The sequence below is a fragment of the Ranitomeya imitator genome, chromosome 1, assembly GCF_032444005.1.
Source record: "Ranitomeya imitator isolate aRanImi1 chromosome 1, aRanImi1.pri, whole genome shotgun sequence".
NCBI classification, from domain to species: Eukaryota; Metazoa; Chordata; class Amphibia; order Anura; family Dendrobatidae; genus Ranitomeya; species Ranitomeya imitator.
The window spans coordinates 787017798-787038966 of record NC_091282.1 but is presented as its reverse complement, the minus strand read 5'-3'; the positions used below and the strand labels follow the sequence as shown (position 1 = coordinate 787038966).

The 21169-nt window shown below is 45.7% G+C and overlaps 1 protein-coding gene across 1 annotated transcript in view; it reads right to left on the bottom strand.

Moving 5' to 3' along the window:
- Positions 1–20909, bottom strand: part of TUNAR (TCL1 upstream neural differentiation-associated RNA) — a 48441-nt gene extending 27532 nt beyond the window's left edge. The window contains exon 1 of the mRNA XM_069745669.1: positions 20401–20909. Within this exon, the coding sequence (XP_069601770.1) occupies positions 20401–20439 (39 nt within the window). The 5' untranslated portion in view covers positions 20440–20909. The remainder of the gene's footprint in view (positions 1–20400) is intronic.
- Positions 20910–21169: the final 260 nt, after the last annotated feature.

Below are 21169 nucleotides of genomic sequence, written 5' to 3'. Positions count from 1 at the left end.
GAATCCTTGACAGCATTGGGGAATAGGGTTGAGCGAAACGGGTCGTTCATTTTCAAAAGTCGCCGACTTTTGGCAAAGTCGGGTTTCATGAAACCCGATCCGACCCCTATGCGGGGTCGGCCATGCGGTACGCGACTTTCGCGCCAAAGTCGCGTTTCAATGACGCGAAAAGCGCCATTTCTCAGCCAATGAAGGTAAACGCAGAGTGTGGGCAGCGTAATGACATAGGTCCTGGTCCCCACCATCTTAGAGAAGGGCATTGCAGTGATTGGCTTGCTGTCTGCGGCGTCACAGGGGCTATAAAGGGGCGTTCCCGCCGACCGCCATGTTACTGCTGCTGATCTGAGCTTAGGGAGAGGTTGCTGCCGCTTCGTCAGAAGCAGGGATAGCGTTAGGCAGGGTCCATTAACCACCAAACCGCTTGTGCTGTAGCGATTTCCACTGCCCAACACCACCTTCGGTGTGCAGGGACAGTGGAAGCTACATTTTTTTTTTTTTTTCCCTCAGCGCTGTAGCTCATTGGGCTGCCCTAGAAGGCTCCCTGATAGCTGCATTGCTGTGTGTACGCCGCTGTGCAAACCAGCTGCTTTTTTCAAAGCACAAATCCTCTTGTTCCTTCCTTTCTGCACAGCTATCTTTTTTGTTTGTCCACACTTTTTATTTAATTTGTGCATCAGTCCACTCCTTATTGCTGCCTGCCATACCTGGCTGAGATTACTGCAGGGAGATAGTAATTGTTGGACACTCCCTGTTTTTTTTTTTTTTTTTTTTTTTGTGGGAGATTAAGATTGACATTTCTGCTAGAGTGCCATCCCTGTGTGTGCCATTTCTCACTCAGTGGGCCATAGAAAGCCTATTTATTTTTTTGCTTGATTTGGGTTATAAAATCTACCTGAAAAAATCACTACATCAATCAGTGGGAGAAAAATATTGGCCTCAGGGCTTGTGTGCCACTCTTGACTCCTGTGTGTGCCATCTCTCAGTCAGTGGGCCATAGAAAGCCTATTTATTTTTTTGCTTGATTTGGGTTCTAAAATCTACCTGAAAAAATCACTACATCAATCAGTGGGAGAAAAATATTGGCCTCAGGGCTTGTGTGCCACTCCTGACTCCTGTGTGCATCATCACTCACTCAGTGGGCCATAGAAAGCCTATTTTTTTTTTTTTGCTTTATTTGGGTTCTAAATTCTACCTGAAAAAATCAATAAATCAATCAGTGGGAGATTAATATTGGCCTTTGGGCTTGTGTGCCAGTCCTAAGCGTGCCATCTCTCTCTCTCAGATAGTGGGCCATAGAAAGCCTATTTATTATTTTTTTTATTGGGTTTATAAATTTTCCCTGGAACAAAAAAAAAAAAGTGGGAGATTAATATTGGCCTCTGGGCTTGTGTGCCAGTCCTGAGCGTGCCATCTCTCTCACAAATAGTGGGCCATAGAAAGCCTATTTTTTTTTTTTTTTTTGGTTTTATAAATTCTCCCTGAAAAAAAAAAAGGGAGATTAATATTGGCCTTTGGGCTTGTGTGCCAGTCCTAAGCGTGCCATCTCTCTCTCTCAGATAGTGGGCCATAGAAAGCCTATTTATTATTTTTTTTATTGGGTTTATAAATTTTCCCTGAAAAAAAATAAAAAGTGGGAGATTAATATTGGCCTCTGGGCTTGTGTGCCAGTCCTGAGCGTGCCATCTCTCTCACAAATAGTGGGCCATAGAAAGCCTATTTATTTTTTTGGTTGATTTGGGTTCTAAATTCTACCTGAAAAAATCAATAAATCAATCAGTGGGAGATAAATATTGGCCTCTGGGCTTGTGTGCCACTCCTGACTCCTGTGTGCGTCATCTCTCACTCAGTGGGCCATAGAAAGCATATTTTTTGTTTTATTTGTTTTATAAATTCTCCCTGAAAAAAATCATTTTTATTTTATTTGGTTTCTAAATTCTTCCTGAAAAAAATCATTTTTTTTTTATTATTTTTTTTTTCTAAAGTCTCCCTGGAAAAAAAAAAAAAAAATCAAATCAGTGGGAGATTAATATTGCCCTTTCTGCTTGTGTGCCAGTCTTGACTCCTGGGTGTGCCATCTCTCTCTCTCTCTCCAATTGTGGGCCATAGAAAGCCTATTATTTTTTTAGTTTGATTTGGGTTCCAAAATCTACCTGAAAAAATCACTACATCAATCATTGGGAGAACAATATTGGCCTCTGGGCTTGTGTGCCACTCCTGACTCCTGTGTGCGTCATCTCTCACTCCGTGGGCCATAGAAAGCCTATTTTTTCTTTTATTTGTTTTCTAAATTCTCCCTGAAAAAATCATTTTATATTATTTGGTTTCTAAATTCTTCCTGAAAAAATCATTTTATTCTATTATTTTTTTTTCCTAAAGTCTCCCTGAAAAAAAAAAAAAAATCAAATCAGTGGGAGATTAATATTGCCCTTTCTGCTTGTGTGCCAGTCTTGACTCCTGGGTGTGCCATCTCTCTCTCTCTCTCCAATTGTGGGCCATAGAAAGCCTATTATTTTTTTAGCTTGATTTGGGTTCCAAAATCTACCTGAAAAAATCACTACATCAATCAGTGGGAGATAAATATTGGCCTCTGGGCTTGTGTGCCACTCCTGACTCCTGTGTGCGTTATCTCTCACTCAGTGGGCCATAGAAAGCCTTTTTTTGTTTTATTTGTTTTCTAAATTCTCCCTGAAAAAATCATTTTATTTTATTTGGTTTCTAAATTCTTCCTGAAAAAATCATTTTATTCTATTTTATTTTTCCTAAAGTCTCCCTGAAAAAAAAAAAATCAAATCAGTGGGAGATTAATATTTACATTTGTGCTTCAGTGACAGTCCTGCGTGTGTGGCATCTCTCTCATTTGTTGCCACCAACAACAGAGTGTGTAACATTGTGCCTGATTTTCGTTGTGGTCTCACTCACCTGTAAAGGGGTAGCTAAATCATACTGAAGTTATAGCTCACCGTGTAAGTTGTGTGACAGCAACAAATACCGTTAGTTTGGTTACGTTTTTAAAACAATGAGGAAGTCTGGTGGAAGAGGTCGTGGCCGGGGGCGTTCATTGTCAGCTGGTAATGAGGGTAGTGGTAGTGGTGGAGCATCAGCTGGTCGTGGGAAAAAAATATTGCACCTAAGTCTGGAGCTGTGGAGCCAGGTTCGTCGTCTGGCTACACAAGGCCTCGAACGCTCCCTTTTCTGGGAGTAGGAAAACCGCTTTTAAAGCCGGAGCAGCAAGAGCAAGTTTTGGCTTATCTTGCTGACTCAGCCTCTAGCTCTTTTGCCTCCTCTGAAACTGGTAAATGTCAAAGCAGCGCGTCGTTAGTGGATGTTCACGGTCAGGGACAAGTCGCTTCCTTGTCCTCTTCAGCAAAAACAACAACAGAGAAGAATGCAGCAGGCGACACAACGGGTTACTCCATGGAGCTCTTTACACATACCGTCCCTGGCTTAGAAAGTGAAGCAGTTAACAGGCCATGCCCATTACAAGTTGAATCTGACATGGAGTGCACTGATGCACAGCCACAGCCAGACTACTATGCTGGTCCTTTGACTCAGACCACAACATTGCCCTCGCAGGGTAATGATCAAGAATCAGACCCTGATGAGACTATGTTGCCCCATCACGAACGCTATACCACCGACCGACACGGTGACACAGACGAAGTTGCACACGAGCTACAAGAAGAGGTAATAGATGACCCAGTTCTTGACCCCGATTGGCAGCCATTGGGGGAACAGGGTGCAGGCGGCAGCAGTTCTGAAGCGGAGGAGGAGGGGCCGCAGCAGGCATCAACATCGCAACAGGTTCCATCTGCCGGGCCCGTATCTGGCCCAAAACGCGTGGCAAAGCCAAAACCTGTTGGAGGACAGCGTGGCCATCCGGTTAAAGCTCAGTCTGCAATGCCTGAAAAGGTATCCGATGCTAGAAAGAGTGCAGTCTGGCATTTTTTTAAACAACATCCAATTGATCAGCGCAAAGTCATCTGTCAAAAATGTTCAACTACCTTAAGCAGAGGACAGAATCTGAAAAGTCTCAATACAAGTTGCATGCATAGACATTTAACCACCATGCATTTGCAAGCCTGGACTAACTACCAAACGTCCCTTAACGTTGTAGCACCCTCGGCCAATGAAGCTAGTCAGCAACGCAACATCCCTTCCGGCAGTGTAGGGCCACCATTTTCCGCACCACCTGCAGTATCTGTGCAGGTTTCTTTGCCAGGCCAAAGCAGTCAGGGTCAGGGAATCACCAGTTTCGTAGTAGGAAACACTGCATCTAGGGCACCGGCGGCAACAATACCATCTCCCACCGTCTCTCAGTCTGCCATGTCCACCGGCACCCCCGCTAGTTCCACGATCTCCAGCTCTCCAGTCCAGCTCACCCTACATGAGACTATGGTTAGAAAAAGGAAGTACTTAGCCTCGCATCCGCGTACACAGGGTTTGAACGCCCACATAGCTAGACTAATCTCGTTAGAGATGATGCCCTACCGGTTAGTTGAAAGCGAAGCTTTCAAAGCCCTGATGGACTACGCTGTACCACGCTACGAGCTACCCAGTCGACACTTTTTTTCCAGAAAAGCCATCCCAGCCCTCCACCAGCATGTTAAAGAGCGCATCGTCCATGCACTCAGGCAATCTGTGAGCACAAAGGTGCATCTGACAACAGATGCATGGACCAGTAGGCATGGCCAGGGACGTTACGTGTCCATCACGGCACACTGGGTGAATGTTGTGGATGCAGGGTCCACAGGGGACAGCAAGTTTGGGACAGTTCTGCCTAGCCCACGGTCTAGGAAACAGTTGGCTGTAGCCGTTCGCACCCCCTCCTCCTCCTCTTCGTCCTCCTGCAGAAGCGAGAGCTCGTCCACAGACCGCAGTCGCACAACCACTCCATCCGCAGCTGCCACTGTTGCACACCAGGTCTCCCATTATGGGGCAGCTACTGGCAAACGTCAGCAGGCTGTATTGGCTATGAAGTGTTTGGGCGACAACAGACACACCGCGGAAGTTCTGTCCGAGTTCTTGCAGAAAGAAACGCAGTCGTGGCTGGGCACTGTAGATCTTGAGGCAGGCAAGGTAGTGAGTGATAACGGAAGGAATTTCATGGCTGCCATCTCCCTTTCCCAACTGAAACACATTCCTTGCCTGGCTCACACCTTAAACCTGGTGGTGCAGTGCTTCCTGAAAAGTTATCCGGGGTTATCCGACCTGCTCCTCAAAGTGCGTGGACTTTGCTCACATATCCGCCGTTCGCCCGTACACTCCAGCCGTATGCAGACCTATCAGCGTTCTTTGAACCTTCCCCAGCATCGCCTAATCATAGACGTTGCAACAAGGTGGAACTCAACACTGCACATGCTTCAGAGACTGTGCGAACAGAGGCGGGCTGTTATGTTTTTGTGGGAGGATACACATACACGGGCAGGCAGTAGGATGGCAGACATGGAGTTGTCAGGTGTGCAGTGGTCGAAGATTCAAGACATGTGTCAAGTCCTTCAGTGTTTTGAGGAATGCACACGGCTGGTTAGTGCAGACAACGCCATAATAAGCATGAGCATCCCCCTAATGCGTCTGCTGATGCAAAGTTTGACGCACATAAAGGATCAGGCGTCTGCAGCTGAGGAAGAGGAAAGCCTTGATGACAGTCAGCCATTGTCTGGCCAGGGCAGTGTACAGGACGAGTTAGCGGGCGAAGAGGAGGAGGAGGACGAGGAGGATGATGGGGATGATTATATTTTTAATGAGGAAGCTTTTCCGGGGCCACTGGAAATTGGTGGCGCGGCAAGGCCGGGTTCTGGTTTTTGGAGGGACACAAGTGACGTGGATTTGCCTGAAACTGCCCCTCAACCAAGCACAACCGCAGATTTGAGAACTGGAACTTTGGCCCACATGGCGGATTATGCCTTACGTATCCTCAAAAGGGACACACGCATAACTAAAATGATGAACGATGACGATTACTGGTTGGCCTGCCTCCTTGATCCTCGCTATAAAGGCAAATTGCAAAATATAATGCCACATGAGAACTTGGAACTAATATTAGCAACCAAACAATCAACTCTTGTTGACCGTTTGCTTCTGGCATTCCCTGCACACAGCGCCCGTGATCGTTCTCACACGAGCTGCAGGGGCCAGCAGACCAGAGAAGTTAGAGGGGCAGAAATCAGAAGTGGCGTTGGCCAGAGGGGTTTTCTGACCAGGTTGTGGAGTGATTTTGCTATGACCGCAGACAGGACAGGTACTGCAGCATCAATTCAAAGTGACAGGAGACAACATTTGTCCAGTATGGTTACAAGCTATTTTTCATCCCTTATTGATGTTCTCCCTCAACCGTCATTCCCATTTGATTACTGGGCATCAAAATTAGACACCTGGCCAGAATTGGCAGAATATGCATTGCAGGAGCTTGCTTGCCCGGCAGCTAGTGTCCTATCATAAAGAGTATTCAGTGCTGCAGGTTCAATACTAACAGAAAAAAGGACTCGTCTGGCTACCCAAAATGTAGATGATCTAACCTTCATTAAAATGAACCACAACTGGATTTCGAAATCTTTTGCCCCACCTTGCCCGGCTGACACCTAGCTTTCCTATGAAAAGGTCTTGCCTGTGGACTATTCTGAATGCCTTTTCCAATCTCGTAATTTTCTGCACCTGATTGTCCAGCATACGACATGTCTACACCTCACTAAATGGCCAAACTCCCCACACGGGGCCGTGGTATCGACACTTGGCGACAGCACCCGTGAGAGTGCTGTTTGTCTGAAGAGGTGGGTGTGCCCGCTTTTGGTCGACGGCACTGCCACTGGGTCCCTCCTAGTACAATAAAGTGTCTCTGGCGGTGGTGGTGCGCACCCAACGTCAGACACACCGTTGTAATATGAGGGGCCCTGGGCCTGTACCGCCGGCCACAAGACAGTTCCCCCCCCCAGCTCAAACAGTCTCTACCACTTGCAAAATTATCTCACAGCTCCACCAATGTTTAGTCTATGCGCTGACATCCTTCAATGCCTGCCACTGACAATACCATTGTATTGACATTTTTGTTATGTTAGGCCTTCGAAGCCTGTCTGCGGTCACTCCTTCCACTATGCCTCCACTGACCACACCACTGCTGCCCGTGTACCCCTGGAACCAATTTAAAATTGCCTACAGCCAGCCCAATTTTTTTATTTTAGGCCTTCGATGCCTGTCTGCGGTCACTCCTTCCACTAGGCCTCCACTGACCACACCACTGCTGCCCGTGTACCCCTGGAACCAATTTAAAATTGCCTACAGCCATGTGTTATTATTTTAGGCCTTCGATGCCTGTCTGCGGTCACTCCTTACAATATGCCTCCACTGACCACACCACTGCTGCCCGTGTACCCCTGGAACCAATTTAAAATTGCCTACAGCCAGCCCAATTTTTTTATTTTAGGCCTTCGATGCCTGTCTGCGGTCCGTTCTTTCTACTACTACTACACTGACCAGGCCACTGCTGCCCGTGTACCCCTGGAACCAATTTAAAATTGCCTACAGCCAGCCCAATTTTTTTATTTTAGGCCTTCGATGCCTGTCTGCGGTCCGTTCTTTCTACTACTACTACACTGACCAGGCCACTGCTGCCCGTGTACCCCTGGAACCAATTTAAAATTGCCTACAGCCATGTGTTATTATTTTAGGCCTTCGATGCCTGTCTGCGGTCACTCCTTCCACTAGGCCTCCACTGACCACACCACTGCTGCCCGTGTACCCCTAGAACCTATTTATAATTGCATAGAGCATCCTTTTTTTAATAGTAGGCGTACAAAGTCTGTCTGTGGTTCACTATTGAAATTGTCCTCCACTGCCCAGAGCACTGCAGCTTGTGTACCCCTGTAACTTTTTTCTGCTGCAGTGAGCCACATTTTTGGTTTGAGTCCTACTACCTGTGTCTGTCTGCGCCACTCAATTCAGCTGTGTTCCTTTGAAAAAAGCTGCGCGTCAATAGTCTTGTTTTCAGCCTCTAGGAATTTTAAAACTGCATTGGGTGTACAAATTTGGTAGGGCCTACTAACGGTGTCTGCCTCCCCAAGGTGTTCCCCAGGTTTCCTCTCCATTGCTTCAGTCTTCATGCTCTCGTTTAGTAGTTGTTGGAAACTACGCTGCATTAGGCCTACAAATTGGGTATGGGGTGTAGAGAGATGGTGTGTTCCACTCCAAGGTGTTCTCCATGTTGCCTTTCCTGAGCTTCAATCTTCATGCTCTCGTTTAGTAGTTGTTGGAAACTACGCTGCATTAGGCCTACAAATTGGGTATGGGGTGTAGAGAGATGGTGTGTTCCACTCCAAGGTGTTCTCCAGGTTGCCTTTCCTGAGCTTCAGTCTTCATGCTCTCGTTTAGTAGTTGTTGGAAACTACGCTGCATTAGGCCTACAAATTGGGTATGGGGTGTAGAGAGATGGTGTGTTCCACTCCAAGGTGTTCTCCATGTTGCCTTTCCTGAGCTTCAATCTTCATGCTCTCGTTTAGTAGTTGTTGGAAACTATGCTGCATTAGGCCTACAAATTGGGTATGGGGTGTAGAGAGATGGTGTGTTCCACTCCAAGGTGTTCTCCAGGTTGCCTTTCCTGAGCTTCAATCTTCATGCTCTCGTTTAGTAGTTGTTGGAAACTACGCTGCATTAGGCCTACAAATTGGGTATGGGGTGTAGAGAGATGGTGTGTTCCACTCCAAGGTGTTCTCCAGGTTGCCTTTCCTGAGCTTCAATCTTCATGCTCTCGTTTAGTAGTTGTTGGAAACTACGCTGCATTAGGCCTACAAATTGGGTATGGGGTGTAGAGAGATGGTGTGTTCCACTCCAAGGTGTTCTCCAGGTTGCCTTTCCTGAGCTTCAATCTTCATGCTCTCATTTAGTAGTTGTTGGAAACTACGCTGCATTAGGCCTACAAATTGGGTATGGGGTGTAGAGAGATGGTGTGTTCCACTCCAAGGTGTTCTCCAGGTTGCCTTTCCTGAGCTTCAATCTTCATGCTCTCGTTTAGTAGTTGTTGGAAAGTACGCTGCATTAGGCCTACAAATTGGGTATGGGGTGTAGAGAGATGGTGTGTTCCGCTCCAAGGTGTTCCCCAGGTTTCATCGCCATTGGTTTGATCTTCATGCTCTCGTTTAGTAGTTGTTGGAAACTACGCTGCATTAGGCCTACAAATTGGGTATGGGGTGTAGAGAGATGGTGTGTTCCACTCCAAGGTGTTCCCCAGGTTTCCTCTCCATTGCTTCGATCTTCATGCTCTCGTTTAGTAGTTGTTGGAAACTACGCTGCATTAGGCCTACAAATTGGGTATGGGGTGTAGAGAGATGGTGTGTTCCACTCCAAGGTGTTCTCCAGGTTGCCTTTCCTGAGCTTCGATCTTCATGCTCTCGTTTAGTAGTTGTTGGAAACTACGCTGCATTAGGCCTACAAATTGGGTATGGGGTGTAGAGAGATGGTGTGTTCCACTCCAAGGTGTTCCCCAGGTTTCCTCTCCATTGCTTCGATCTTCATGCTCTCGTTTAGTAGTTGTAGAAAACTACACTGCATTAGGCCTACAAATTGGGTATGGGGTGTAGAGAGATGGTGTGTTCCACTCCAAGGTGTTCCCCAGGTTTTGTCCACATTGCTTCGGTCTTCCGACTCTCGTTTAGTAGTTGTAGAAAACTACACTGCGTTAGGCCTACAAATTGGGTATGGGGTGTAGAGAGACGGTGTGTTACACTCCAAGGTGTTCCCCAGGTTTCGTCCACATTGCTTCGATCTTCCGACTCTCGTTTAGTAGTTGTTGAAAACTACACTGCATTAGGCCTACAAATTGGGTATGGGGTGTAGAGAGATGGTGTGTTCCACTCCAAGGTGTTCTCCAGGTTGCCTTTCCTGAACTTCTATCTTCAGGCTCTCATTAAATTGTAGTTAAATGGAACAACTGCATTTGGCGTACTAGTTGGTTTGGGGCCTACTATCGGTGTCTGCCACTCCTTGCTGTTCTCCTGGTTTCCTGTCCTGAAATTCCATTTTCAGGCTCCTGTTAAGTAGTTGTTAATGTTAGACTGCATTTGGCCTACTAGTTGGGTTGGGGCCTACTATCGGTGTCTGCCACTCCTTGCTGTTCTCCTCAACTGAACAAAGCTGGGCCGCCTGTTTACTACGGTTGCCAATTTTGAACTGCATGTCGACTACTTACTGATTTGGGCCTACTCTCTGTGTCAGCCTCTCATTCCAGTTGTCCTCCACTGCAATGCCCCCTGGTTAGTCCTGTGTTACCAATTTTGAACTGCATTTAGCCCACTTTATTCTTTGGGCCTATATCTGTGTTTCCTCCTCATCCTGCCCATTGCCCAGCCAGTGATAGATGAGTCTGCTGGTACATTGACCCATAACGCAAAATTCCCCGTGCACGCTACACAGCAAGATTGTGACCCTGCTGAAAGTCAGGTTCCTCTTCCCGCATACCATACCACCTTACACGGGGACAAAGAGGAAGGTGCAGATGAAAGTGCAGGTTCCTTCATCAGGTGGGGGGAGGAATACTAGTTGGCGACGTCACTGGCACAGGGCCTCTCATAGTACGCAAAAGTGTTGCTGCCGGTGGGAGGCGCCCCCGCCGTGCAAACACACCGCTGTACTTTGAGGGGCCCTGTGCCAGTGCCAATGCCAACGAGTGGGCCCCCCCTGCTTGCTCAGGATCACAGCACTTGCAAAGTTTAAATACTTACCTCTCCCTGCTCCACTGCCGTGACGTGGTCCAGATTTACTGGGCCCACTAATTACTTGAACCAGCCCTACCCCCCACAACTTTAGCCAAATGACCCCCAATTTCAAATGCCTTCCAATTATTATAAGGTAAATTACGATTGACAAGCTTCTTTAACAAGAATGGATGTTTTTGCCATTAAAATGGGCAGTGTAGGTGTTTTCCTGGCCTCCACTCACTGCCGACTATTCTCCCCCTATGACTTGCATTGGGTTTCGTGTTTCGGGCGATACCCGACTTTTCGCGATAATCGGCCGATTCCACTCGACTCGACTTCTAAGATAGTCGGGTTTCGCGAAACACGGCTCGACTCTAAAAAGGTCAAGGTCGCTCAACCCTATTGGGGAAAGCTAAGTAATTCTCCACCCTGGACCTAGCAAGTGAATACTGGCAAGTAGCCGTGGCAGAGAAAGACAAAGAAAAACCGCTTTCATCCTCCCTATGGGGATGTTTGAGTTTAACCAGATGCCCTTCGGGCTCGCAAATGCTCCAGGCATGTTTCAGCGGCTGATGGAAAAGTGTGTGGGAGACTTAAATTTTGAGGCTACCCTGATCTATCTGGATGACATCATTGTGTTTTTGGCCTCATTCGAAGAACACCTTTCCCGACTTGGACAGGTCCTCGGAAGACTGCGGGCTCATAACCTGAAGGTGAAGCCAAAGAAGTGCCACCTCTTCAAGAGAAAGATCGAGTACCTGGGCCACATAGTGTCTCAAGATGAAGTTCTACCCTCACCAGAAAAAGTAGCTGCTATCCAGAAGTGACCAGTCCCCTGAACAGTGAGAGAACTCCAGGCCTTTCCGGGTGCTCGCCGGGTAATACCGGCGGTTTGTTAAAGACTTCGCGAAGGTAGCGGGTCCTCTCAATGAGCTGCAGAGGGGGACCGCTGGAGTGCCGAAGACCCAGTACATCCCTTGGGCCCAGAGATAAGACGAGGCCTTCCAAGCTATATAGAATGCCCTTACCTCAGCCCCGATTTTGCCGATTTTGGCCTACGCAGATTTCGATCAACGATTCCTGTTGTACACAGATGGTAGCCTTCATGGACTCGGTGCAGTACTTTCTTAGATACAGGATGGACATGAGAGAGTCATCGGGAATGTCAGCAGGTCCCTGCGAGACAGCGAAAGAAACCCTCACAATTACAGCTCCTTCCAGTTAGAGCTCCTGGCCCTGGTGTGGGCCATGACAGAGAAGTTTGCGGGCTTCCTGACAGGTACCAAGATTCAAGTTCGAACAGACAATAATCCCCTGGCCCACCTTGAGAATGCTAAATTGGGAGCCTTAGAACAACGGTGGGTGGCTTGCCTAGCCAAATTTGACTTTACCATCCATTATCGCCCTGCTACCGAAAACGCAAATGCAGATGGGCTGTCAAGAGTGACTGTGGAGACTCCAGCAGGGGATCTCGATGATCAACTCGAAGAGGAGGAAACTCCAGACTTTCACAAGTTTAAGGCCCCAGTGGTTGTGGCCCAGTCAAGAAGGGAGGACTGAGCATTACCCCAGTCCCTGGAGAGAACCAATGAGGAATGGGGACATGTTCAGGATGAAGACAAAGGGCTGAGACAGATGAAATGGTGGGTAACTCAGAAGTGGAAGCCTGGCAAACAAGAGAGAGATTATCTGGACTCTGAAATGAAGAGTGTGTTACACCAGTGGGATAGACTGGAAGTGCGAGAGTCAGTGCTATATCGTAAGAGACAACAGCCAAAAGATATAGGCGTAAGGTGGTAGGTGGTCATCCCAGGAAGAATGACTCAAGAAATAGCTAAAGAAGCCCACGAATTTGGAGCTCACTTCGGCCCCACAAAGACCTATTAATGGTTACAGCGGTATGTGTATTGCCCCTGGTTGGAGTCTGTGGTGGAAGAGGTTTGCCGCCAATGTCAAGTATGTGACCTCATTAAGAGTACCGAACAGAGGGCACCCATCCAGACCATACAAACTAAGGAACCGCTAGAAGTCTTGATGATCGACTATCTCCTCGTGGGACACTCGGCCCGGGGGCTACAGTACTGTTTGATGATGACCGATCTTTTCTCTAAGTTCGCAGTAGTCACCCCGACTAGAGATCAGACTGCGGAATCGGCGGCACAAGCCATCTGTCAAGACTTCATCCGGATATATGGGTGCCCAAAGCGCATCCACTCCGATCAAGGCGCATGTTTCCAAGGCAAGGTGATGGAAGAACTATATCGTATGTATGGCATCGAGCGGTCCCGGACCACCCCTTACCCACTTCAAGGTAACGGAGCATGTGAACGCTTCAACCGAACCTTACTTCAAATTCTGAGAACATTGGAGGAGGATAAGAAGGCGTGTTGGCCAGACTACCTGCCAGAGTTGGTCTGGACCTACAACAATCGGGTCCACTCAACCACGGGTTACACCCCCTATCTTCTGCTGTATGGAAGAGCTGGACGAGAGATCATTGAGCTGAATTTGTAACAGCCAGAGAAGTTGAAGAAGTGAACGGTCACCTCATGGGTGAAAGAGCATCGGCAACGATTACAAACGATACGGCGGTTGGCGGGTCAGCAACTGCAAGAAAAAGAACATACAGGCCGCAAACCGACTCAAGAGTTACCGCTCTAATCCAGAGACCGAGTATTAGTCGGAGAGAAACGCCCCAAGGGAAAACTAAGTGAAATATGGGAAGTACAGCCTTACAGAGTAATCGAGCGCGTGTATGCTAACGGCCCTATCTACAAGGTGCAGATTGAGAGTGGGGCGTCCGCCCATAGAGTACTTCACAGAAATATGCTGCGGCTCTGCCGGTTTGAGGTCTATTCTACGCCATTGTCGCCTGATGGCGCTACTCCACTTCATGAATTTGTTATGCCTGATGGTGAAATCGATGACGAGTCGTGGACCGTCCCTGACACAGTAGGGGGCCCTCAGCCGCACAGAGATGGTAATCCCATGGATGTACCAGTACCGCCACACGAGGACGAGACCAGACAAGAGCCCATGATGACTCCTGCAGCAAGTGCTCCTCTGGAAGATCGTCAAGCCTTGCCTGACAGCCAAGAGCGTCGGAGATCCCATAGGTCTAATGCAGGGGTTCTACCAGTCTGATATGTAGAGCAGTGTGCTCTGTCTGTTTTTACAACTTTGTTGCCTCCTCTATAGGTGCTGTTTCAGCATTGCACGTTCCTTCATTACACTTTGACCTTTATGCTGTAATGGCCGAGGACGACCATCATTAAGAAGGGAGGCATGTAGGAGGGTGGTGCTGTTATGGACAGTAAGAAACACACTGTTACTTTAAGACACTGCACCCCCTTGTCTGGCAGGATGGAATGTTCTGCTTCTCCCCTGCAATAGACTGTGTGAATGAACTGGACGGTGCAGATGGCAGGGGTGGAGCCTGAACAGCGTGTGTGAGCTGAGGCTGCTGCAGAGAGAACTTTGTGCTGATAGCTGCAAGAGAGGAGAACTGTGTCCTGATATAGCTGCAAGAGAGGACCCCGAGCCTGTAACGGAGTGGACTTGTGAGGTTTGACAGACTATTCCCGGGTGCAGCAAGGGTGGCTGTCCTGTGTTAGTTCGAGGAGCCACGAAGATACCGAGAAAGGGATTTACAGTTTCCAGGAGCACCTCCAGGACCCAGAAGCAAGAAAAAGACCACGTTTCATGGAGCTGACAGAAAGCCATGCGCACCACTGTACTAGACTGTTGGGGGCCCCCTGGGACTGGATCTGAGTCCCCAACATCACCGTGAGTTTGTTCTTGTTTTGTGCACACATCAGGGCCTAGTGTAGGCTTCAGGAGTCAGTACACGGCAGCCGTGAGGCCTGCTTAGTAAAGGCCAGGGAGGTTATGCACCGTGCTATTTTATGGACAAGCTAAAGAATATAACTCTTGTAAATTATCTTTTGACATTGCATACCCCTGTTTGCATCTTCATCATCCACTTCATTCCTTGCCTTCCAATAAATCTACCCTATGTTGTTTGCACCTCATCTTGTGTACAGTAGTTTTCCTGCACCGTGGTGGTCCCCCGGCCATTGCTTCAACTGCTCGTCACCTCCATCATCAGTATCTGGTGACTGCCTGTAACTTCCATCATCACTATCTAGTGACTGCCTGTCATCTCCATCACTTGGTCTCGTCATTTGTACACAGGTTATGGAGGACCTCGGCAGGAGGATGTACCAAACATCTTGGAGAACTGATCCCAGATCTTCTGTGTATCCTTCACACAGGCTGAGGCTTCTGTGGATCCTTCTGTCTCTTTATGTGATCCCAGGGAGATGGGATAATGGGAGATCAGGGATCTGTGGGGTCGAATCAGCACTTCCAGGACTCCTCATTTTTAATAACATTGACTGGATGTATGGGGTTGTTGTCCAGCTGTAGAATAAATCTGAAGCAGATCAGACAACTCCTGATGATGCTACATGATGGGTCAGTGTCTCCTGGATTTCTCAGAATTGAGGACACCATTAATCTGAACCAAATCCCCAACTCCATTTGCTGAAATGCAGTCCCAAACCTGCAGGACATTTTACTCCTGTGCACATGTATAAATGTCAATAAATGTATGTATATGTGTGTATAGAGGTGCATATGTGTAGATATACAGTGGGGCAAAAAAGTATTTAGTCAGTCAGCAATAGTGCAAGTTCCACCACTTAAAAAGATGAGAGGCGTCTGTAATTTACATCATAGGTAGACCTCAACTATGGGAGACAAACTGAGAAAAAAAAATCCAGAAAATCACATTGTCTGTTTTTTTAACATTTTATTTGCATATTATGGTGGAAAATAAGTATTTGGTCAGAAACAAACAATCAAGATTTCTGGCTCTCACAGACCTGTAACTTCTTCTTTAAGAGTCTCCTCTTTCCTCCACTCATTACCTGTAGTAATGGCACCTGTTTAAACTTGTTATCAGTAAAAAGACACCTGTGCACACCCTCAAACAGTCTGACTCCAAACTCCACTATGGTGAAGACCAAAGAGCTGTCAAAGGACACCAGAAACAAAATTGTAGCCCTGCACCAGGCTGGGAAGACTGAATCTGCAATAGCCAACCAGCTTGGAGTGAAGAAATCAACAGTGGGAGCAATAATTAGAAAATGGAAGACATACAAGACCACTGATAATCTCCCTAGATCTGGGGCTCCACGCAAAATCCCACCCCGTGGGGTCAGAATGATCACAAGAACGGTGAGCAAAAATCCCAGAACCACGCGGGGGGACCTAGTGAATGAACTGCAGAGAGCTGGGACCAATGTAACAAGGCCTACCATAAGTAACACACTACGCCACTATGGACTCAGATCCTGCAGTGCCAGACGTGTCCCACTGCTTAAGCCAGTACATGTCCGGGCCCGTCTGAAGTTTGCTAGAGAGCATTTGGATGATCCAGAGGAGTTTTGGGAGAATGTCCTATGGTCTGATGAAACCAAACTGGAACTGTTTGGTAGAAACACAACTTGTCGTGTTTGGAGGAAAAAGAATACTGAGTTGCATCCATCAAACACCATACCTACTGTAAAGCATGGTGGTGGAAACATCATGCTTTGGGGCTGTTTCTCTGCAAAGGGGCCAGGACGACTGATCCGGGTACATGAAAGAATGAATGGGGCCATGTATCGTGAGATTTTGAGTGCAAACCTCCTTCCATCAGCAAGGGCATTGAAGATGAAACGTGGCTGGGTCTTTCAACATGACAATGATCCAAAGCACACCGCCAGGGGAACGAAGGAGTGGCTTCGTAAGAAGCATTTCAAGGTCCTGGAGTGGCCTAGCCAGTCTCCAGATCTCAACCCTATAGAAAACCTTTGGAGGGAGTTGAAAGTCCGTGTTGCCAAGCGAAAAGCCAAAAACATCACTGCTCTAGAGGAGATCTGCATGGAGGAATGGGCCAACATACCAACAACAGTGTGTGGCAACCTTGTGAAGACTTACAGAAAACGTTTGACCTCTGTCATTGCCAACAAAGGATATATTACAAAGTATTGAGATGAAATTTTGTTTCTGACCAAATACTTATTTTCCACCATAATATGCAAATAAAATGTTAAAAAAACAGACAATGTGATTTTCTGGATTTTTTTTTCTCAGTTTGTCTCCCATAGTTGAGGTCTACCTATGATGTAAATTACAGACGCCTCTCATCTTTTTAAGTGGTGGAACTTGCACTATTGCTGACTGACTAAATACTTTTTTGCCCCACTGTATATTGTCTGTAAGTGTGTGTGCACATATAATATAGATCTGGGTATGTATGCCTCTGAAGATGTCTAAACGTTTGCGTATAGTATTGTATGTACATGTGTAAATGCCTATAAGTGTGTATACAGTATGTGTGCATGTATATATCTATGTATGTATGAATATGTATAACTATATGTGTGTCTATAAATGTGTATATACAGTCATGGCCAAAAGTATTGACACCCCTGCAATTCTGTCAGATAATACTCATTTTCTTCCTGAAAATGATTGCAAACACAAAATATTTGGTATTATTATCTTCATTTAATTTGTCTTAAATGAAAAAACACAAAAGAGAATGAAGCAAAAAGCAAAACATTGATCATTTCACACAAAACTCCAAAAATGGGCCAGACAAAAGTATTGGCACCCTCAGCCTAACACTTGGTTGCACAACCTTTAGCCAAAATAACTGCGACCAACAGCTTCCGGTAACCATCAATGAGTTTCTTACAATGCTCTGCTGGAATTTTAGACCATTCTTCTTTGGCAAACTGCTCCAGGTCCCTGATATTTGAAGGGTTCCTTCTCCAAACTGCCATTTTTAGATCTCTCCACAGGTGTTCTATGGGATTCAGGTCTGGACTCATTGCTGGCCACCTTAGAAGTCTCCAGTGCTTTCTCTCAAACCATTTTCTAGTGCTTTTTGTAGTGTGTTTTGGGACATTGTCCTGCTGGAAGACCCATGACCTCTGAGGGAGACCCAGCTTTCTCACACTGGGCCCTACATTATGCTGCAAAATTTGTTGGTAGTCTTTAGACTTCATAATGCATTGCACACGGTCAAGCAGTCCAGTGCCAGAGGCAGCAAGCAACCCCAAAACATCAGTCAACCTCCGCCATGTTTGACTGTAGGGACCGTGTTCTTTTCTTTGAATGCCTCTTTTTTTCTCCTGTAAACTCTATGTTCATGCCTTTGCCCAAAAAGCTTTACTTTTGTCTCATCTGACCAGAGAACATTCTTTCAAAACATTTTAGGCTTTCTCAGGTATGTTTTGGCAAACTCCAGCCTGGCTTTTTTATGTCTTGGGGTAAGAAGTGGGGTCTTCCTGGGTCTCCTACCATACAGTCCCTTTTCATTCAGACGCCGACGGATTGTACGTGTTGACACTGTTGTACCCTCGGACTGCAGGGCAGCTTGAACTTGTTTGGATGTTAGTTGAGGTTCTTTATCCACCATCCGCACAATATTGCGTTGAAATCTCTTGTCAATTTTTCTTTTCCGTCCACATCTAGGGAGGTTAGCCACAGTGCCATGGGCTTTAAACTTCTTGATTACAATGCACATGGTAGACACAGGAACATTCAGGTCTTTGGAGATGGACTTGTAGCCTTGAGATTGCTCATGCTTCCTCACAATTTGGTTTCTCAAGTCCTCAGACAGTTCTTTGGTCTTCTTTCTTTTCTCCATGCTCAATGTGGTACACACAAGGACAAAAGACAGAGGTTAAGTCAACTTTAATCCATGTCAAATGGCTGCAAGTGTGATTTAGTAATTGCCAACACCTGTTAGGTGCCACAGGTAAGTCACAGGTGCAGTTAATTACACAAATTAGAGAAGCACCACATGATTTTTCGAACAGTGCCAATACTTTTGTCCACCCCCTTTTTTATGTTTGGTGTGGAATTATATCCAATTTGGCTTTAGGACAATTCTTTTTGTGTTTTTTCATTTAAGACAAATTAAATGAAGACAATAATACCAAATAATTTGTGTTTGCAATCATTTTCAGGAAGAAAATGAGTATTATCTGACAGAATTGCAGGGGTGTCAATACTTTTGGCCATGACTGTATATATCTACATGTGTGTGTGTATAAATGTATGCTAGTGTGTGCATGTTATTAATTATTATTATTGTTATCTTTGTGCACGTTTTCAATTATTTTATTTGTCGTCAGCAAAACTGTCTCCTTTGTTTGTCACATTGTTGCGAGAGACTGAATATTCCTCCATCTCTTTCTAATATCTGGAACTTTACATAATGTAGAAAGAGGGAAAACATCGACTAAAGCAGAGCACGAGTATACAGGGATGTCTGCAGTTATCACTGGGCTGCTGAGGAATCACCTGGACTTTTCTTCTTGTTATTGCCGTCTGCCGACGCTTTTGGGATAATATTCAGCATCAGTCTGAAAGGGTTAACTCCACCTGGATATTTTTAGTGGAAGATTCCATTCTAAGCCGGGAAGAGGGGGCTTCACATGTACAAAAGAGCAGGGAATAATTTGATCCATGAAATGTGCAGCTGATACATGAGAGGGACGTTTCCTCACTTGTGCCACATTCGCACTTTTTTGCTGGGTCTCACGTCTTCTACGCTGTTGCTAGGAGACTGAAAATCTGGGTACCGGCCTGATGTGTTTCTATCTCCGTCTTGGGAAATCACTTACTGCTACTTCCTAATCAAGGCAGCATCGGAGCAATAGCTAATGCCAGAAAATGGGGGGCACAGAAAATAACAATGCCGGAAATATCACCCCCGCAGAATAAGGGTCAGAAAAACATTTCTGCACAAATTTCATTCCATTTCACATTAGTTATTATTTTATGTCTTTTTTTTCTCTAACATAAAATAAAAATATAAAAAAATAATGCAACAAAAATATCAAAATATTATATTATTAATAATAATAATAATAATAATAAAGATCGTTGCAAAATCAAAGAGATGTCAGTGAATCTAGTCTAGCAGAATGATGATAAATGTGCAAACACTGGGAAGAAGGAGTCCAGACTACTGAATGGATAGTTAGAAGTTCAAAAGGTTTTTCTTTTTTTGCTGGGGGATGGGTAGCAGGAAATAAACAAATAAATAAATAAAAATAATAAAATATATATATATATATATATAAATGTGTGTATATATATATACCCCTAAAAAAGTTGAGAATTGGCAAAAAAAAACATTTTTTTTGTAACATTTATTTTAAAATAATTTTCAAAATATTTTTATAGTTAACTTTAATCAAATTATTTAGCTTTTATTTTTTTATTATTTTTAAATTTAGAATATAATTTGAGTCTAGAACTAATTTATTTGTTCACTTTGGCAGCTGATGGGTCCTCCTATTTTTATCTCAAAACAAATTACTTAATTTAATGTAAATGTAAGTAACGCACATTGGTGTAACACACCTGTTACTATAGTCTTCTGTTGCGATGCAGCGTTGATGATGATGAGACTATATTTGAAACTTTCCCACTCATTGATCTTCCACCCTTCCACCCCCGCTGCACTCCCCACCCACACCACCAGAGCTACCTGCTATCAGAAGCTTTCCATATGGTGGGAGCCCAGAAATTCCCTAAAACTAGAGACCTCAAGAACCTGAAAACTAGGGAGCTTCTCTAGACGTTCCCCACCAAGTGGGATGTGAAAACCTTCTGGTATTTGCTGCTATGTTACATAATAGGTTCTTACCCTGCACAGCATCAAGATGTGGGGTGCAGCCCAGAGCATACTGCTGGCAGTGGGGTGCCCATGCTTGTCCAAGGAGATGCGATGCCAGAAAGTGACCCAAATGTCCTACTCATCGGTCTGTCTCAGCTTTCTTGTATGACCAGAAGACAAAACGAAAGAGTAATTTCCATGGTCAATGTCTCAGCTCTTCCGAAGTATCTCCAAGAAGACAATATCGCAAGATGTCATATTGCAAGTCTTAGCTGGTGACTGGATATAAAGCTGGAGGTGATCTCAATCACATAAGACTTTTCCTTCTCATGCCACAGTAACTTCTTCTGGATCCACACTTCATTCTGGATCAGCTTGAATCCTTCAGAATAGATTAAAAAGCTGAGAATTTCAGATAAGAAGTTCACCAAGGAGCAACTTAACTCCAGGCTGTTGGGCTGTGAGGTCTGTGTGTCAGTCAGGGAGAAGAGCAGCTCAGGAGATGTGTGTAGTACTAAGGATTTAAGAAGCAATATTCAATAGCTATATCTTCTCCTCTCCCTCCCTCCCGTCACTGGGAATCCCAGTACACCCCTCCTGCTTCACTAACCCTTTCACTGTAGCAGCACATGCTCGGCGTCTTACTTTCTTACTACATGTCATTAAGGTTCCTTCTCCCATCTATTGGGTCTGATATCAGGGAATGAGAAGCTCAAGGTCTTCATATAAAAATCTGCCACAATAAGCAATGATTATTAATGTACCAAATCGATCTACACTCATTCAGTTCCATTTGCAG